Genomic DNA, 19184 nt, shown 5'->3' on the forward strand with positions numbered 1-19184 from the left:
AGAAGAACAATAGTATTTTCAGGCTGCAACCAAGATTATTTTCAAAATCCATTATGCTGCCAATAATTTCCTCGATTAATCAATTAATTGATAATTCGTTTGGTCAATAAAATGTCACAAAATGTAAATAATCAGTTTCCAAAAGTGGTGACGTCAAGGAGCTCTTACTGTCCACAACCTGTTAATAACATCCAACTTATTATCATATAAAACAAAGAAAACCATAAAGTACTCACTTCTGTAATTATGCTCAAAAATGACTTATTATTAAAATAATTTTCTGTCAATGGATTTATCGCTTCATTGTTTTAGTCCTAGCAGCCTAATACACCGCAGCCTTCTGTGGGTAATATATCAGGTCTTTTACTCCACTAAGCAGTAAATGCATACTTTTTTATCGCGCTACCACCTGACAGTGGGATCAGTTTGTTGTGTAATCCAATAAGCTCCAGTCCGTATTTCCCCTCAAGCCCATCTGGCTCACTGGCAGGGTTTGTTTACTGGCGGAGAGGCTGGGAAGAAGGGGATCCTACAGGACCTGGGAGACTGTACAATCTACCTCTGTTTGTGGAAGAAGAAAAGGAAAAAAAAGAATAAGTCGAAAACTTTACTACACCTACTTTTCTCTCATTGGGATACTCGCTTAGTTGCCGTGGCAGGAGTGTGAACACAACTTGGAGCATATTTGTTTTATTTTTTCTGTTCCCAAACAAAAAAAGAGAAGAGCGGAGTGCTGCGGAGCCACGACGAAGTCTGTCTGTCAGCCGCTCACACAGAGTGGAGGTCTCACTGAAATCTCTGCACTGACTGAAGAGGAGTTGTCGCTTTCGTGCTTTACCAGCTGCCCGGAAAAAATAACCGTATTTCACACGCGGGATAAGTCAACTGTGATGTTTTGTGCTCGCTGCTGAAGGACTTGAAGGGGATTTTTACGAAAGACACGCTAACGTTACGCCACGCATGCCACAACCATCGAGTCAGCAGCAAACGGCTCCAAAAATTCCTCTAAAATAAGTTAACGGTCACTTTTGCTGTGATTTTCTTCCATGCAACTTGTCTCTCGTTTTAAAAATCATGCGCTGCATCTGCGTGGTGTGTGTGGGGTTTCTTAAACTTAAATTTAATTGAGACAGTTGCTGAAAAGCAGCGCAAACTTCACTTGTGGCCTGGGCTAGAGTGGCGGAGCCAGGCTAGGCAGCTAGCTAGCTAGCTTAACTGCCCTTTGCAGCAGCAACGTTAGCTTCGTCTCGGCCAAAAAGTCTTGTTGTTGCTCTTTTTTTCCGGACACGGACGAACTCAGCTGGGCCAGTTTAACCAACCAGTGCGTATAAAGACACCAAAAGAGCACTCATGACCCGTGGTGGTGTGTGTTAACGTTGCTTTTCCATGAGGTGGCTAACTTTAGCAGCAGCAGCAGTGTTAGCTTGTGTTTGACTGAACACGTTGGACTCGTTCCTCCGCCCATCTTCCGGGATGTCTTTTATTTATTTTTGTTTACCTGTTGGCCCACGCCGCACAACAAAACCAATCTCCTGAAGGTATTTCTTCTCCAGTTTGAACTGTTCTCCTTGCCAAGGATTATTCTGTATTTGACCCGGAATAGTGCTGGATGGGGTCTTATTCCGAGTCAGTTATGTGGCTCCGGACTTTGTGTTTTGTTTTGACCGCTGTCTGCTTTTTGATGAGCTGTCATCGAGCGAGTGCAGAGAGTAAGTAATACTTATTATAACACTTTTTATTATACTTAATATTAAGCATTTTAATTCTGTAAAATTGTTTGAATCCGTGGCTGGTTGAACTGCACCACTGCTTGTTTATACACTTAAGAAATGATCAATTCTGCAATAAATTAAGGACCCAGAAATTAAAAACTGCAGACACAGACTTTTATTTGATTATAAAAAAATGTTTTTGAAATATCACACAATTATCTGTGTGTTGTATGTGAGGGGATTAACACTGTAATCTGAAACCCATTACAGATTCTTCTGATTGTGCCAAGATAATGGGAAAATCAATTAAACTGATTTATTGTATTATTTTAATATTTTGATTGAGATATATTGTCATATGCATGTAGAAGCCAAATAATGTGACATTAATTAACTTTCAGCTACATATATATATATATACTTAACTAAATACAGAAGTTAGTGAAATTATATTAAATTACATACATTTTTAGACAGTATAAACATACATCTGATCAATGTAGACACCCTGTGACCTAGTCTCACTGCAATATTGTCATCCAGATTTTTTTGTTTTGTTAGTGATGGTGATTTGATCGAGGCACGTAGACAGCAACAGTGGGCTTGTACACAGTCACTGCATTGAAGGGACAAAGGTTAACACTTATCGGCTATTTGGAGTCCCCAGGAACTGTAAACAAAATGTTTTATCCCAAATAAATAAGAAGTCTGAGAGTTAAGGAGAATTAATTGGTTGTTATTGTAAAAGGCAAAGCCGTGGCTTGTTGTTGTGGTCAGCGCAGGAATGTAACAATAAGCCCTCTTTACAGCTTGTGACAATCCCTTTATATTCACCAGCCAACAAGCACCGGGCGATAAGAAGAATGAATGAATGAACATTTGCAATCACCCGGAGACATTTTGACATTTCTCAAACACCTCAATGGCTGTGACACACTCAGTGTCTCACACTGTTGGAATCTGTTACTTTAAGCAAATATTGGTTAAACGTTTGAGGAAATGTATAGCAAACCTGTGGGACTACTTGCTGCTTTAAACTTCAGAGAGTTGACTTCAGACACTTAGAGTATGACAACAACGGAGACCAGCATATTGAATGTGACACTACACAGTTCTTTCATCGTTCCATATGCTGGGAAATATTCTCATTTTTTAACTGAGCTGATGATTCAGTGGTAGTAAATGGTGATTTTATAGGTGAGATGAAGAACTTTCAAACTCTGTTAAGTTCCTCTAGTGTTTAGTAGACTTACTGAAATAGCAAAATCAATTCAGCAGTTCTTTTGACTCTTGGCTTTCCATAGTTTGAAGAATTGTTGGCCTGTGTTCAGTCCATGTGTTATTACTTTGTTTTGAGTTTTGAAATGAACTCATAAGATATTACTAAAATAGATGGCAAAGACAAAATATATTCCAAATCCAAATTATGCCCAAAAGCTCCACTACAAGAAAAGTATGTCAATTAACTCTGTGTTGTGTGATTGACATGCAGACAAAACACTGATTTTCATAATTGTCACTCACTAATTTCCATTAAATCTTTGCCTACAGGGAACGCATGCCAAACACATTGCTTTAGTTTTGGTACACAATCCCAAAATATCAAAGGCCTTTATGGATGCTTTTATTAAGATTAACAAATATCTCTGATGTGTCAACCCATTCATTTTTTCCTCTTCTGCTTTTAAGACAACATTGCTTCAAGGTTTGTGCTGTGTCTCAATAATCTTGACACAAGCACATGAACAGTAGTACACAATCCTCCTTTGTAGTGTATGAGAAGTTTGTCCACTGTATCCACGCACAGTATGTAGCCCCAGGTAGCTTTAAAACTCCTACTACTGCAGTACTGTTTGTGGCTGCAGTTGGCTTTAAGAGGTGCTTTGACGCAAAAGAAAAGCACAGACTCTCTCACCGTTCATCAGATTTTAGTCAACGGCGAATAGAGCGATGTCATCAAACCAGTTTGAGCAAGAATTTTAAGACATAAATCAAAAGCAAGTTGTGTAATTGCACTGCAGTCCTCCCCTCGTGCTCCTCTCAGACTCGAGAGTGAACCACAGAAGGGAAGAGTGGAACCTGGGCCTCACACTGCTCGATTTCATAAGCTGGACTGACCAGTGTCGAAGTCGGGAAACCTTCTGAGCTACTTGTTGGTACCAGTCCAACTCAGCTTGATGGAAAAATTCACTTAATAATGGAAGCTTATATTTGGTGGCAGCCTGAATTGATTTAATTTATTTAACACCAGCCGGCAGTTGGAAATGTTAGCGCTGATTTGTCTGTGTAACTGCTAATGTGTCTTACTGTTTTGTTACGTATTGCATATTTCATACTTTACGCTAGCTCCAGTTCAGGCCTCTTATGTAGTAACATTACATTCAAGTCACAGAGGTAGGCATCCGTTTTTCTGAGAGATAAATACCTAGTGTTCTTTGAAAAGCCCAGAAAGTCATTACTGCTGCTCTTTAGGTATCTCCAAAATATCTATCCTAACAATATGGATGAAAAAATACTGTGTCTGCTGCACCATGACATCTTTTTCAAAGTTATTTCTTTTGTTGTGCCATTGTTTCCCAACAAAAATGTCGGCTGGAAGTGACTCAGATGCTGTATGTAGAATTTGTACATCGTGAAACAAAACATAAAAGGTCATATTAATGTTTAGGTTATTTGATTTCTGTATTACAAACCTCTCGCACTTTAAGGTGTATTGTTTTTAGCTTATCTTTTATATTTATGGTACTTATGTATGCTTTTTATTTGTGCGTTGTGGTGGTTTTCCTGTCTGTTCAGTTGCACTGGGAGCTCACCGAGGCAAGCTTTTCAAGTCAACTCAATGCAGTTCAAAAGTTTTATCACCAGCAATATTTGTCTATATTGATGCTGCATTGTATTATCTTGCTTTTTTCATACAAAACATTGTGTTTATATTCCTCTTGTCTTGTGTAAAACGAGCAAGGGAGTATGTCATTTCTGACAATCTAGATAGGAAACAGTTGAAACTTGCCGAACAGGTTGAGAATCTTTTTGTATGAAACAGCAGACACAGTGTTTTTTAATCTAGATGGTCAGAGAGGGTTTTGGAAATACCTTCAGAACAGACATCACCAGTTATTTATTTTACCATTAAAAAAAAAGGATGTTTAGCTCTTGAATGTAATGGCAATACATAAGACGCACAAACAGTTGTTTAGTTCAGCTTGGTGTGGTGTGTGGAGGTCTCAGGTGGTCGGGTTCTCAGACTGCAGCGTACTGTTGTGCCATTATACCACATCAATTTATCAAGAGGGTCAAACAGCAGGGGCTCGCAATGAAGCCACCGGCAGCCTGTTGTTGAGTGCCACTCTAGCCAGAGCAGGTCTCATGAGCAGACAACAATCCAGCAACCTGGGACTCTAGATTTACGCCTCCGGACAAGAAAAGCAATTGTAAGGTGATGAAACTGTCACCCCGCCACCACCTCTCCAAAAAACACTCACAAAAACACCACACACAAACTGCCACTGCTGTCTGGAGATGAGAAGAGTACGTTTGACATGCGCACAATAGAATGATCTTTACACTTGTCACCCTCAACAATGTCCCAGTAATCCTGGTTGACAAGTTCAGGTTTGAAAATTATATACGGCTCAAAAATGGAGTAAATTGGCACACCTGCACTCTTGCACTCCGACCACACAGGCGCCTGACAAGGAAGCGTTGTTGTGTCACATCTTTACCCTTGACACCGTGCCCCTGTTAAAAGGAAATGTGCTTGTTATTGTGCTCTCACACTTAAGAGGTAATAATTACCTCAATGCCAACACTGGAAGCAAGAATAAAGTGTATGCAAGTGCAGCTGGTGTGCAACTGAATCACCAAATGATCTTTGGTCCAGAGCCATCCATACACGATCCACTTCAAACAACCCCAAGAGGGAACTTTGTGGTTTTATAGGCTCTCTCTTTTTACTCCATTTCCCTCTATTTAAAGACCGAGGCCTGAATTACTTTGGTTTAGTCTGATTCCCTGGACTGTTGTACTGTATTGTATTGTCAGTGTGCTGCACTTGCCATGTCACCCCTACCTAACAGCAGCCATATCTTAGAAACCCGCCCGTTCTGCCCCCGGTCCTGCTCACAAGACATTTATCGGAGAGCCTTTAGAAATTTCCTAAGAAGTTTGTATCTCTTAGAGTTGTAGTAATGTCGCTGGTTTGACTGCTATAATACCTGACCCTGTGCAGTCAGAGATATGACAAACCTCTCCTAATTAACTTTAATTGCAGCGTAGTGCCTTTCAAAGTTAAATGGTTGTATGCAGACGTACTAAACATAGCCTCGAGCTTAAACATTTGTTGCAATTTAAGCTCATTTGCTTTTGATTTTACGTTTTTTTTGTATTACATGTCATTTAATTCAGAAGAGAGAATGAGCTGTTGAAAGTTGTTTTCTGTGTTCACAACGTACCTTTAAAACCGACTGGTGATTAGGTTTTTACAACCCGTCTTAAAGTGGATTACATCACATGTCAGTTTGGAAACGGTGAACATGTATCTTGGTGACCTCGGCATTTTGTGGATCTACGGCTAGTTTTAGCCTGGGTTAGAAAACAGCAGAGCAGCGAAACCTTGAAAAGGGAAGTTTTGCAATCACAGAGTGTTTGTGTTCTTGCATGCTCATTGAGGCCTCAGTTCTCTCTCTCAGGCCAAGCGCTACGATACGCCATCAGTCTAACAACCTTTGTTGTTTTCATCAGGTGTTTCACAGTGGTATCTATCTGGATTTATTATTAGGACAGCATGTCATCACCGGCATTGTATTAGGCTATTGTTTGTTTTTATTACCTTGTCTTGTTTGCAGCTTATTTGCATTTATTTTTTACTGAATTGTGACATAGAAATTGCGCAAGTAGGATCAGAGAAGTCAGATGTGAAGAAATTAACATTTTCTTCTTGTGGATGGATATTGTCTTGCAAATGTGACGAACTGCATGGATTTCCTTTACGTCAACTACCATTGTGTTCTGATTAAACTGTGAGCCGGACCACCTTCAGGTGTCATCCAGTGGATCTGAACACACTCTAGCCGCTGCGACATTGAACAGGCAGTGTAAGAAGGGCTTCTGTTTGCAGTGCCCACTTCATGCGGTCATTATTTACAATAATGTGTAGGATTGCTGCTAACAGTTGCTAGCATTGTTGATTAAATGGTCGATTATTTTTTGTGATTAATTTTGCTTTACTTAAATTGATTTTATTTTTTATTTTTATTGGGTTTTTAAATGCCACTTTAAGGCATTTATTTCTGTTTGGAAAGTACTTTACAAATCAGCTTTGCCTTGTCTTGTTAGTAGCATATATAAATTGTTGGTTTTGGTTCTTCCTTTGGATTTATAGGAAATCATCATACTACTCCTTTTTAATTAACCTTAAAAGTTCATCTGTCTCGGAGCTGCAGGCCGTGAGAGACTTAAGTCAATATCAATCTGCCCCTCTAATGACTCTAATTGTCGATTCAGAGCACCATGGCTGTGTTTTCAGTCTTGTCTGGCTCAGATTAGGTGATGTATGGAGAGCTGGAGCTGGCCTAGTCACCATAGTAACCTTTGTGAGGTCTCCCAGTTTGTTCTCTTTCTCAACAATACAGAGAACATTTAAATTCTGGGATGCACCCGGTTTGTTTTGCTTGAGTTGTGTCATGTCGTCTCGGACTGAGTTTCAGCGCTTTACGCCAGAGCAGCAAAAAACTTTTTTTAAAAGTTCCTATTTCTGCCAAAGTTTGATTCCTTAACTAAGTGTTCACACATGGAGAAGTCAGATCGGCCAGTTCTTTCTTTGCTGCCGCTCTAAAATTCCTCACTTACACACCAGGGCTGCCATGTTCCAGTTTCCAATGTGAGCCACTATCGGTACGGCCGGTGTGTATTAGATTCTCTATTGGGAATGCAGTGCTAAAAATACTGGCCTGGCTGAAAGTGTACACTGATAGAAGCCCAGACTCGCCGCCTTGTGATGATTCGCTTTCTCCACAGGGTCACTCAGTACTCTGCTGGTTGACTTAAGAGCAACTACAGAACCACTTTCCTCTTGTACTGTACACTGCTGAGGGTCTTTGTCTATTAAATTGTTTTGTTTGAGTGTGTGTGGAGTCTTGTATTAGGAATATGAAGGCTTGTTGTAGTTGTAAATGTGTCCCTTGATGAATCTACTGTAGGCTACAATCGCTGCAGACTCCTCTGGCAGTTACCATCAGTTTGATCGGAAATGTTTCATTTGGAGGTCGATGTGTTGAAATTACAGGTTTGTGGCATGCCATTCATGCTTAAAATTCGGCAGTGGACCCAAGGCCACAAAGAGAGCTGCAGATTTAAATATAGTTTAAAAAGAGAAATGTACTTTCAACGAGCCAAGTTCCTTTTAATAGCATGTAGTTAAAACCCATGTTAGGACATTTTGTGTTTATTCTAAACAAGCCTCAAAGTTGTAGGCTGAACTGTAGATAACTGCTGTGGAGCGAGCATGCTGGTTAAGGTCATGGAGTGAAAAGCTTGTTGTTTGGACACTGTGTGTGTGAGCCGGTTGTCTTGTACTGTTATGTAACAGAAGGTGTAAAATGAGCTGCTGCCATAAAGAGGTGCACGCCTAGCTGTTATACCTCTTCCCCACATGGCCAACCAGTTGGCCTGATGCACCCAGCTCAACGGTGGGTTGGTTGGTAAACAAAAACAGTCCACTCACCAGGCAGCAGCACACCTCCAGCTGCAGCTGTGACTTGTGAACTGTAAAATTGGGCCTGGAATGTGCCACATTACACCCGCGAAGGAAAACATCTTTATGACCATCATTACTTGTGTTATGTCACACAAAGCATATGCTTAAGAGTTTGGCTTATATCCAGAGCAGAGTGTTGAGGATATCCTCATTACTGTCAGATCTCTTCATACAGAACCCCCTGAGTGTAATAGTACTGCATAATGTATTATGCAGGAGGATTCAAGAGCACTGTACTACATTATCAGGGTTCCCACGCGCCCTGGAAAACCTAGAAAACAATTGACAAATTTTCCGGTCATGGAAAACACATGGAAAATGAATGGAAAAGGTTAAATGTCCTAAAACTTCTTGTAAAATGTCTCTTAAAAATGTTTCAAACTTCTCCTATTTTCCTTTAGCTGAGAATGAACTACTAGGCTATCTTCCCCAAAAGTTACGTTCAGGATCATATTAACATTCAAATGGTAGTTTATGTATGTTAAGTATTTTTAATAGGTGGCTTTCAGTTATGTTGTGCAAACACTGTGACAATATAAACTTCGAATGGAAATGTCCTGGAAAATGATCTCAAGAAATGATAGTCTTGAGTTGCAGTGTAGTTGGCATTGATCCAGAGCTGAAACAATGAGCTACTTAATCAATTAGTTGATTAAAAGAATTCATCAAGCATAACTAGAATCGATGAAGTATTTTCTTGAAGCAACAAGGGCAAAAATGCATCTAGCATCCCAGATGTGGGGATTTGGTGCTATTCTTTGTTCAAGTCAGTTTAATTTGATTTATATAGCCCAATATCACAAATCACAAATTTGCCTCAAGGGGCTATATATCATTGTTAAATGGGATGTTATTGAGTTTGAGGCTGTTGGTTGAACAAATCAAGTAATTAAAAGACAAATTGTGCGCAGCTTTGTTCACTATTGTCTGATATGACTGATTGACTGACATTAGTCCCTTGTGTTATTGTGATACAGTAGAATTTAAAATGATTGAGACAGTTAAAATGTAGTTAAGGAATTTCCCATCAAACAGGATCATGTGTCTGGGTGAGGACTGACAAAGCCACAAATCTACTACTGGTGCAATACTTGACCATCAGTGCTTGAATTCGCCTCCCAGACAAATATTTTTAATGTATTAGCTAATGTTTTTTAGTGTCTTGAGTTACAGAAGCAACTCCACAAATCAACTCAGCGTAACCAAGGATGAGCACAGCCTCACACTGATGACAGCACTCCATATTAGACAGTGGCTCACAGCCAGATATGTGGTTGCTAAACAAAATGTCAGCGAAGATGGTCTGGTCTTCATCAAAGCCAGAGACATAACCACATATTTTTTAGTGAGATACCCCCTCTAATTACCAAGAGATCTATTTATTTTCCTCCTTGAGACCGTGTCTGACTTCTTCAACCCTGTTTTTCCAGTTTACAGAGCAGACATCTTGCCTAACGCATTAGTCACGTTTAGCAGTTGAAATCCGCCAACAACTGCACAAGATAAATTGTCTCTTGGAAGGTCTTTTATTGTTCATGTCCGAGAGTCATAACATTTCCTATTCGTAATGCAGTATTGTTTAGTAACCCCTGAGACATAACTGTACATCTCAGCCTTTCCACGTTATATATTTGAGCCATGTTTTTATTTGTTTTATGAGTCATACATGAATGTTTTTAAGAACATGTGTCTTTTCTTTTGTGTCTTTTTTTTTAGTTTGTCCAAGCAAGGACATCCGCAACAATGTGACCAACCTACATACGCTAGAGAACTGCACTGTGATCGAAGGCCACCTGAAGATCTTACTCATGTTCAGGACCAAGCCTGAGGATTTCCGGGGCCTCAGTTTCCCCAAACTGAGGGTGGTCACCGACTACCTGTTGCTCTTCAGAGTTTATGGCCTGGAGACCCTCAGTGATCTCTTCCCCAACCTAACTGTCATCAGAGGCAACAACCTTTTCTTCAACTACGCCCTTGTGATGTTCGAGATGCTCCAGCTGCGAGAGATCGGCCTCCATAGCTTGATGAACATCACCCGCGGAGCAGTGAGAATCGAGAAGAACCCAGATCTGTGCTATCTCTCCACTCTGGACTGGTCCAAGATCCTAGACTCAGTGGAGGACAACTACATCATGGCCAACAAGAACGACAGAGAGTGTGGAGACGTGTGCCCAGGCGCAGCCATCGGAAAGACCACCTGCCAGACCACCACCATCAATGGACACTTCAGTGAACGCTGCTGGACTCAGAACCACTGTCAAAGAAGTAAGCAGTCTTCTGTTATAACTCTCATGTCATAAATTATAGAGCTGCAACAATTAATCTATTAGTTGTCAACTTTTAAACAATCATCAACAAATGTATTAATCAACTGGTTTTAGGGGAATCAGGGTCAAATCTGATTCCAGCGTCTGAAATGTGAATATTTTCTGGTTGCTTTCCTCCTCTGTGACACTAAACTGAGTATCTTTGGGTTGTGGACAAAACAATTTGAAGGAGTCATCCTGGGCTTTGGGGAAGCACTGATTGATACCAGACAACTTAACAATTAACCAAGAAAATAATTAACAGAATAATCGACAACGGAAATAATAGTTAGTTGCACCTCTTTGCTCCCTTTGATTTTTTTATGGGAGATATGGAGTCATACAATCTGCAAACAAGCAGCAGTTCTGTCTAGCTCTGATCCAGGACCATAACATAATACTTCATCTCACAGTCCTGGATGGCTGTCAGAGGGAATCCGAACATTCCAGACACTTCGACATTTCTACAATCTGGTTTGAAAAGAAGAGCGAAGATAATTATTCACTGGATGGAATGCATTCTTCTTAGCAATATATATAATGCTTTATAAATGAGACTATGGTTTTATACTAAGGCCCTGTTTAGGCGACAACGGTTTCTCTAAAAACAGAAAAGTCTGTCCTTTGCGTTTTAAAAAACTTGTGCGTTTACATGACGATGTTATTGAAACGATCCTCGTTCACACGGAGCCGCAAAATCTACTGGAAACGTTGTAGTATGCAGGCCAGGCCAATGGGTGGCAGTGTAAATTTGCAAAGCACCACCACGGCATGACGCCCTGCGCTGAAGCACCTTCCTCTACAATGCAGTGATTACAAACCAAAACAAAGAAGACACAATGGCGAAAGCATGCACAGATAACTTTGTCTGGATGGACGACGAGGTGGAGTTGCTACAGTAACAGATCTACACTTCACTTCAAATCAACAGGGTGAGCAGCACAAACAGAGCTTGGCATTGTTGTTGTGACGGTCGGCATGCCTAGTGACTGGAACCGTAATGCGCATGTGCAAAAAGTCTCCGTTTTCAGAGAAACTGCATATTGCAAGTTTACGTGACAACGGAGACGCTGCCATTTCCAAAAAGTTGCACTCTGGAACCCGTTTTCAAAACGCTGCATTTTCAGGCACCCAAAACACCGCTGTCGTGTACACGATCGGCCAAAACTAAGTTCACACTACACGACTTTCGAAGTCGTTAGATCGCTGTAGTGTTCACACTACACAAACTGCTGTCTTGTAATTGGGAGCCATAAAATTGTGGTGGTTTTCACACCACATGACTGTCTGGTGACAGGAGGTCACACACAGCAAGATCTTTCATCAGGAGGAGTCCCCAGTGATTATGTATAGTGTCCAAGCTATGTTTTGGCACGAAAATACTTGACTTTAGCTCACCAACAGGTCCCAAGCAGGTCCAGATATATAGCTAAATGCTAGATATCTGGGTTGTGTCTGCAATGCAACAGCGGGCCTCTCGACTTGTGCCTTTGAACAGTTCTCACATAGCGCTCAAGCACTAATTTGCAAGCATCCAGCCAATGCCAATTTGCCTCTAAACTGGGGTTTTTGTCAGGGAGCTCCAAAAACTGTTGACAAGTGGAAAATCAGGACTAAATTTGTGTAGTGTGAACTATGCATTAATCAGTGGTGTTACTACAGACAAGTTTCCAGCCACCAGTGACAGCACTGAGCACGCTGGAGCTGCAGCAGGAGGTGGGGAAGAAATCCTGCTCCATCAGTAATTTAACATGGTTTATATAGACTTCAATAAAGCCACCACATTATTGTCAAATTAATTTTTCTTTTTGGGTGCCTGACACATTTTTTAGTATCCATATCAGTTGCTAATAAGATTTTATCCATTGCCCTCCACAAGTTTAATGAATGGAGTGCTTGAAATGTTTGGATTCCCTCTAATGGCCACTGTGATATGTGTAACTGTCCTGGATCAGGACTAAATACCACCAAGTACTAAAACAGTTAATTGTTTATAGTTTTTATAATTGAATATTGGATGAGGCCAAAAAATTAGCTGGTTTCAACGTTCAACCTCAGTGTCAAATGTGGGTATGTGCTGCTATGATCCTTGTTATGATTGTAAATTCAATATTCATAAAATGATGGTCCAACAAATCAAGCAATGTGGACCCTTCAACAGGTGGATTTTGCTTAGTTTCTTTTCCCACATTTGCAACACTCGTTATAATTGAGAAACTCTATCAAACAGTTACATTATTGTCTTGTGCATTTTGCATATGACTAGTAATAGCATATTTGTGTAGATCTGCTTTCCATCAACACATCATTATTTTCACTCCCCTCCTCCCCTTCTTTAGCCACACGTCCAACCGGTCTAACATTTACAGAATTCAGCTCTCCATTTGGACCAAATAAAAGCTGATGAGGGTCAATGTTTGAAACAAAAATAGTTCTTTGTTTGTTTCAGAATGGACTGACTTGCAGCCTTGTTTTGCCAAAAGTGAGTTATGTCCCTTCTTTAGTGTTGAAATGTCAGAGCTGCGTCATGTGCTCAGGTTTAGTTAAGTAGGCCAACTTCTGTGTCAATGCAGCTTGAACTGTACTCTAATGTGACGCAACACCTCGCCAGTTAGTCTTTGAATGTTTACTCTCAATAGACTGTAGTGTTGTCGTTGCTCATGATGTGTGAAGGAGGTTAAGAAGATATTAGACATCGTGGCACGTTTCCCATTGTCCCCCCGTAAGCACAGCCCCTGTGACATGGGCCCTTGTGTGCTGACTTTTACTGTAAAATGACAAGCCCACCCATTTCACACTGCCAAAGAGTTCAAGTTCGAGTGCTGGGAAGAATTTTGCGCATGGGTGCTGTCTGAACACCTTGGCTCGCACCATTACGCAACACTGCATGCGTTAGTTTAACAGCTCTTTTGAACGAGTTTCCTTGCACATGTCTGCCTTTTGAGGCTCTTAGTAATGTTTGTTTGGTGTGGCAGTTTCTCTTGAGCTGAGTGAGCTCCATTATTATGCTCTTCAGTCCCCGTGCCGCTTAAGAATGTTGTTTTTTTTTTTTTAAATAGTTTTTTACATTAATGACTTTGTGCTTTAGGTGACTGCTCATAGTCATCACAAATCCTTGAAGGCATTTTTAGAACAGGACCAGAAGGCCTTTTGCCAAATTGTGGTGAAGGCGGAAGTGTTTCATAAAAAGTCTCACAGCAGAGACAATTTCCTAATTTTGTGCCGTTCTCTGACGATGAATCAAGACCAAATGTTGACTGGCAAGCACAGTCATGGGCCTGCATTCGGCACGGGCAGGGCCTGTGGTCTTGAGGTCTGGGACCTGCGGTTTTTTGCCTACTTTCACTAAAGCATGAAAAGATCTGTTAAGCCCCAGCTAGAACCGCAGGACAGAGTGCAAGGCATTCGGTGTCCTCTTCAGATGTACCCTGTTACTGCTTTTTATAGACCTACTGTAGTTCTTAAAGTAAGCTGCTTCTCCCAAACTTGCTGTATTCTTTATATCTATACACAGCAAGTCTCTTTTAGTTCTCATAATTTTGCTATGCAAAATGTAGGCAGTGGTTAAATTTATACTACGCAGGATTGTCAGTTACTGTTTGTAAACACACTCGCCAGCGAAAATGAAAGTGAAAGTTCATCCCAGAATCATTTTTGTCAGACGTTTTGCCAAGGAGTAAGGTCCACAAACGGGAACGTATGTTCGCGAATAACTTTTGATAGGAAGGTGGTATAGACTTGAAACTAAACTTTACACTCCCGTTTTCGGCCCTTCCGCATCGATAGAGCCCATCCGACCTTCTAGGACGTTGGGAAGTGGATAAACTCGAAACTCAAGGAGTCAGGTCCAAAAACGGGAAAGTATGTTCGCAAATAACTCTTGATAGGAAGGTGGTATAGACTTGAAACTGTGCCTTTTGGATCTGTGGCTCTTGCCTGTTAATACCAATCTGGCACCTGGTCGCTACCTTTTTATAAAGTCCTTACCTCACGTGGGCGCAGTGGAAGTACACCCCCATATTCGTCCCAAACACAGAAAGTAAGAATAACATAAGAGAATTCAAATGGAGGGCAGATTCTCTGCAGGAAAATACATAGCAATGCTCCTCAAGTGGGTCATAAGTTATGATTGAGAGGGAATACTTCTGTATGAGTAGATACATTTTTTTTCTTTTTTAGGAAAATCCTGCATGGTATAGCTTTAAGTGCTGTTTAAGTGCCACAGGTGACTGCGGGTCACACACACTTTCTCTGGTCTGTACACCAGCAGAAAACAAAGCTGCAGAGCCACGAGGCTTGGCTTAGCTCCCATGTTTGGAGTCACAACCCATTTCCCTTCCCTGCCTCTGTAACGGGTAATTTGAGCTTCTCTCCTAATTTCCCCCTCCTTTTTACACCAAATTGGGTGCGTCCGTTAAGCAAAGTGGCAAAGCAAGGTTGCAGGAGATGCTCATTACTAAAGCTGATTAGATTTGGCTACAGGCACACACAACACACACAACATGTAACAGCTGTAATAGTGGTAAATACAAGACATCATCCTGCAAAGCATCTCTCTCATCTTGGCAATTAACTCTTTGAAGTTGTGTACAAATTATGTTTGATATATGTCATGGAGTTTTAAAGATGAATGCCAGACAAACACACTAACAAACCAGACATTCATACAAAAAAGCTTTTCTAACAGAGCTTGAGCACTTAGTGATTACTGTGCATTTTAGAGGCTTCTGTCATTGTGTCATGTCACAGATTACTTGTTGGACAGTGTAACATATTCATATATTGTATGGGTTAGATGTTTTGACCACTTAAACTACAAGTTAACACTGCACAGTAGTCAGCCAGTCAGCAAGGATGTGACTTTAGCAAGCATCACTAGACTGATAAGTTAAATTGAAGTGAATGTGCAGTGTGATTCATGAGTTTATCACTCGACAAGTTGAATCTGACAGATCCTCACGCTTCTCAATTACGTAATTAGATAACAGTTTAAATAGTTGTTGTGTGATGGGATCTTTGGTCAACAGTCCATGTCCGTGAGGGTCCCTGCAGACATCCACGTGCAGCCCAAAATTTATGACCATGTGGACTATATGCGTAGACTGTACACACCAACTGCAGGTGTGAGCATTTCCATGTATGCAAACACCTAATGTGGCATAAACAGAATCAAAATTATGTTGCTGTTGCTGTTGTATGCTTCACACGGAGTAAAGCCGAGCCTTAATCCAAAACGCATAAAGGACTATTTTGAAAAACCCTGTTAGTGGCAATAATCAGTAGTTATGGAATCCCTAATGTCTCCTTTTTTAATATCTCAATTCTCTGTTATAAACAGAAGTTTATTAAATATGTTGCAAAACAAAGCAGGCCTTTATTTCCTTTTAAAAAATTGAGTTGAAATTACGAGCTGGCGTGAAGGGAAATATTACAGTTGAGTCTGTTTACTTGTAATGAAGTACTATTTCTTGCCAACACTCATTTGAAGATAATGGGCATTTGATTATGTTTTGGTAATGGCTGTTATGCGGCACAGCTTGTTTGGCTGATAGCACGTCAGCTTAGCCCGAGCCCTGAAAGAGGCTGGCAGCTGAAAATATTGGCTCCGACTCAATAAGAAATCAGGGGCTTCCCATTGGGATCTTACTCGTTTCCGCTGCACCGACAGAATGTCCATCTGTCCATCAGTTTTTTTTCTTTAGTTTGGTCCTTTTTTTTCTTTCTTTTTTCTTATTTTATGTCTTTACTAGAGAGAAGACAGTAGAGAGATGGCAGGAAATGAGGGGGGAGAAGATGTGGAATGATATGCAACAATGGCAGAACATTGTGTTTCTTTGTCAGCACCATAAAACATTGAGGTCTTTAAGGGTGTCCCTAATCTTACACATCTAACAGACTTCTTTTTGTTTAAATTTGCGGAAAATGCCAGTTGAAGTAAAAAATAGTCTTTGTCAAAACAGTGCACATAATCCAGTTTTTACGTGTAAGACATTTGCTGGCAAATTCACAAAGGATGGATTGCAGCCACCGATAGCACATTGAATTGCACATCACTTGCAGCCGCTATCTGCCTAGTCTCCATGGTGGGATTCACAAAAGTTATTACGGCACTAAAACACCCATAAAGTTTTGCAGCTGAGTGCAATTTGCCGCTTTTTTCTGATTAAAAAATTCTGATTGCCATGTGGCAAAATATAAATGGTGCCTTTGTGCCAAAAACACAGAAGGCAGAGCAATGGCGGAGAAAAAAAGAAAGCTGAAATTTTCAGACCGGGAGCTACAGGTCTTGATGGGCGAGGTGCAGAGGTATTCATCAGAACTTGAGGCAAGGAATTGACAAATGTGACAGGGAGAAATCATTTTTGGTATTTACTGTCCCAGTCTGTCAGTAGGCTTCAGTTACCACCAACTCTGAAGACACTAATAATATAACTGGAACTGCGCTGATCTTTGTGAATTTGACTGTTTTGCAATGAAGCCAATTTGCATAGAAAGGGCCCAAATGTATGCATATTACCTAATTTAAATACATGCCAATAGCACAGGAGCGCCAAAATGCTTTTGGCTTGGAAGCACAGTTAGAGTGCATTTCACACTTTGCGGGTGCTTTGAGTATTACACAGTTTCTTTTTGTCCTATTTGTGTAGATCTAGCGGTCACAAAAGCTTTGCAATCCTTTTGTGAATTCGCCCATCTGAGTATACGACATTTGTTAAGAGACGTGCTTTTACAGTCATTTTTCAGCTTTGCAACAAAAGTGTCATCTTCACTAAAAAGGCTCTTTTTTAATATTTTTGTTCCTTTTGTAATCAAACGCAGTCTGTGTTTGTTCTTTTTCAGACCAGTTTTTGTTGCAGGCCTTCCACCAAGCCCAGAGAGATATAAATTAGCCTGTATTTCCCAGGTGGCCAGTATTTTACACACATGATTAAAAGTGATCTTAATTATCTACCCTCTGCCGGAGATGAGGCGCCCAGGGGGGGTTGTTGTCCTCCTCCCACTCAGCCACCACAGCAGCTCTCACCAGTGTTTGGGTTTGCAAGATCTGTTACATATTTAATAAGCTCCCATAAGGTGGTGAACAGCTCTTAGCAGACGCCTCAACCTCGGAGTGGTTTGGCACTTGCCACACTTGTAGCATGTGTGCCTCTGTAGCCTGCTGGCACAGGGAGACTGCTGTTGGTTTCATGCAGGCTGTCACAATTGCAGTATTCCTATGAATCCCATTTCAACCAGGTCAGGTGAGGACTCTGCGCTGGACCTTCCTTGATATGGATGTTCCAAATATACTCTTGGCTCACATCACATATGTCTGTCCACCAATCACAAGATGGACTTGGAGATTTGTCAGGGTCAGTCTGTGACGGCAACACAGACATGGGTTATAAATCACACAGGGACATAACCTCTGTGTGTGTGTGTGCAGACAGAGTGGACGGCTATTGTTTAGTCTTGCTGCTAGGAAACAGGAGAGTAACACTGTGGTGTAATCATGGATATGAACACATCAGTCTTTCACCCGGGCTGTATCAGGAGGAAAAGCGAGGTCACCGGTCACTACGGGGGTGAGGAAGGTGAGCAGGGGTGAGTGGGTTTGGGGAATGGGTTCCGCCTCACCGTTGACCCTCAGCTCTCCCCTCTGCCGACCTTGTCGCAGCTCCCACACGCAACGGTCAGTGTTGGCGCCACGATCCTCTTCCACCCTGAACAATGGTGGTCGTAGAAGTTCACAGAGAGTTCTTCCCAATTGTTTCCTGTCTTTGTTGGTCTGCTTCCTCTCTGAGGTTATGAATGAACACAGGGGCCTCGGGTGTTGCCTCGGTAGCGGCAGACACTTTTATGAGACCAAAATACTGATGGCTGACCCGTGGGAGGTCAGCAAGGCAGGAAAGAGGACAAATTTAGCTGCTAGTAAAGCTGTCTGTCGGGAAATAGGAGAATATTGTTATTAAGTTTTATTATTTTAAGATGGAAGTGACCCCTGGTGTGACAAGAAAATATGGCTTTATTATATTGACTCCTGACTTGCTTGTGTGTCACTTTAAACCTGCCAGCAGTGTCAGGACACTGCTCTTAGATGTCTTTGACATGTTGAGGGCTGGTGTGGCTTCTGTATTCATTGCCTGTGGCATTGCCTTAAAAACATGAACTGTGTTTGAAAGCCAAGCCAGCCTTGTCCTCCTCCCATCACATGAATCATTCCTTCTGTTTCTATTTTTGTCATGGCCACCATTCACTCTGTATCCTCTATACAATATTAAAGCTTAAATCTGCAGCCTTCTGCACGTTGTTGACCTTCACTGCCGTGAGAAGTAAATTAGATTGTGTTAAAGCTAAAACAAAGGTGGTAGAAAATCGAGACTTGTGAAAGACATTACGCCCTTGCTGAGCGTCAACAGCTATTCCACTGGA

The 19184-nt window shown here is 41.2% G+C and overlaps 1 protein-coding gene across 1 annotated transcript in view; it reads left to right on the forward strand.

Moving 5' to 3' along the window:
- Positions 1-492: 492 nt before the first annotated feature.
- Positions 493-19184, forward strand: part of insra (insulin receptor a) — a 62215-nt gene continuing 43523 nt past the window's right edge. Inside the window, exons 1-2 of the mRNA XM_050074616.1 lie at positions 493-1709; positions 10183-10731. Of these exons, the coding sequence (XP_049930573.1) occupies positions 1610-1709; positions 10183-10731 (649 nt within the window). The 5' untranslated portion in view covers positions 493-1609. The remainder of the gene's footprint in view (positions 1710-10182; positions 10732-19184) is intronic.

The sequence above is a fragment of the Epinephelus moara genome, chromosome 21, assembly GCF_006386435.1.
Source record: "Epinephelus moara isolate mb chromosome 21, YSFRI_EMoa_1.0, whole genome shotgun sequence".
NCBI classification, from domain to species: Eukaryota; Metazoa; Chordata; class Actinopteri; order Perciformes; family Serranidae; genus Epinephelus; species Epinephelus moara.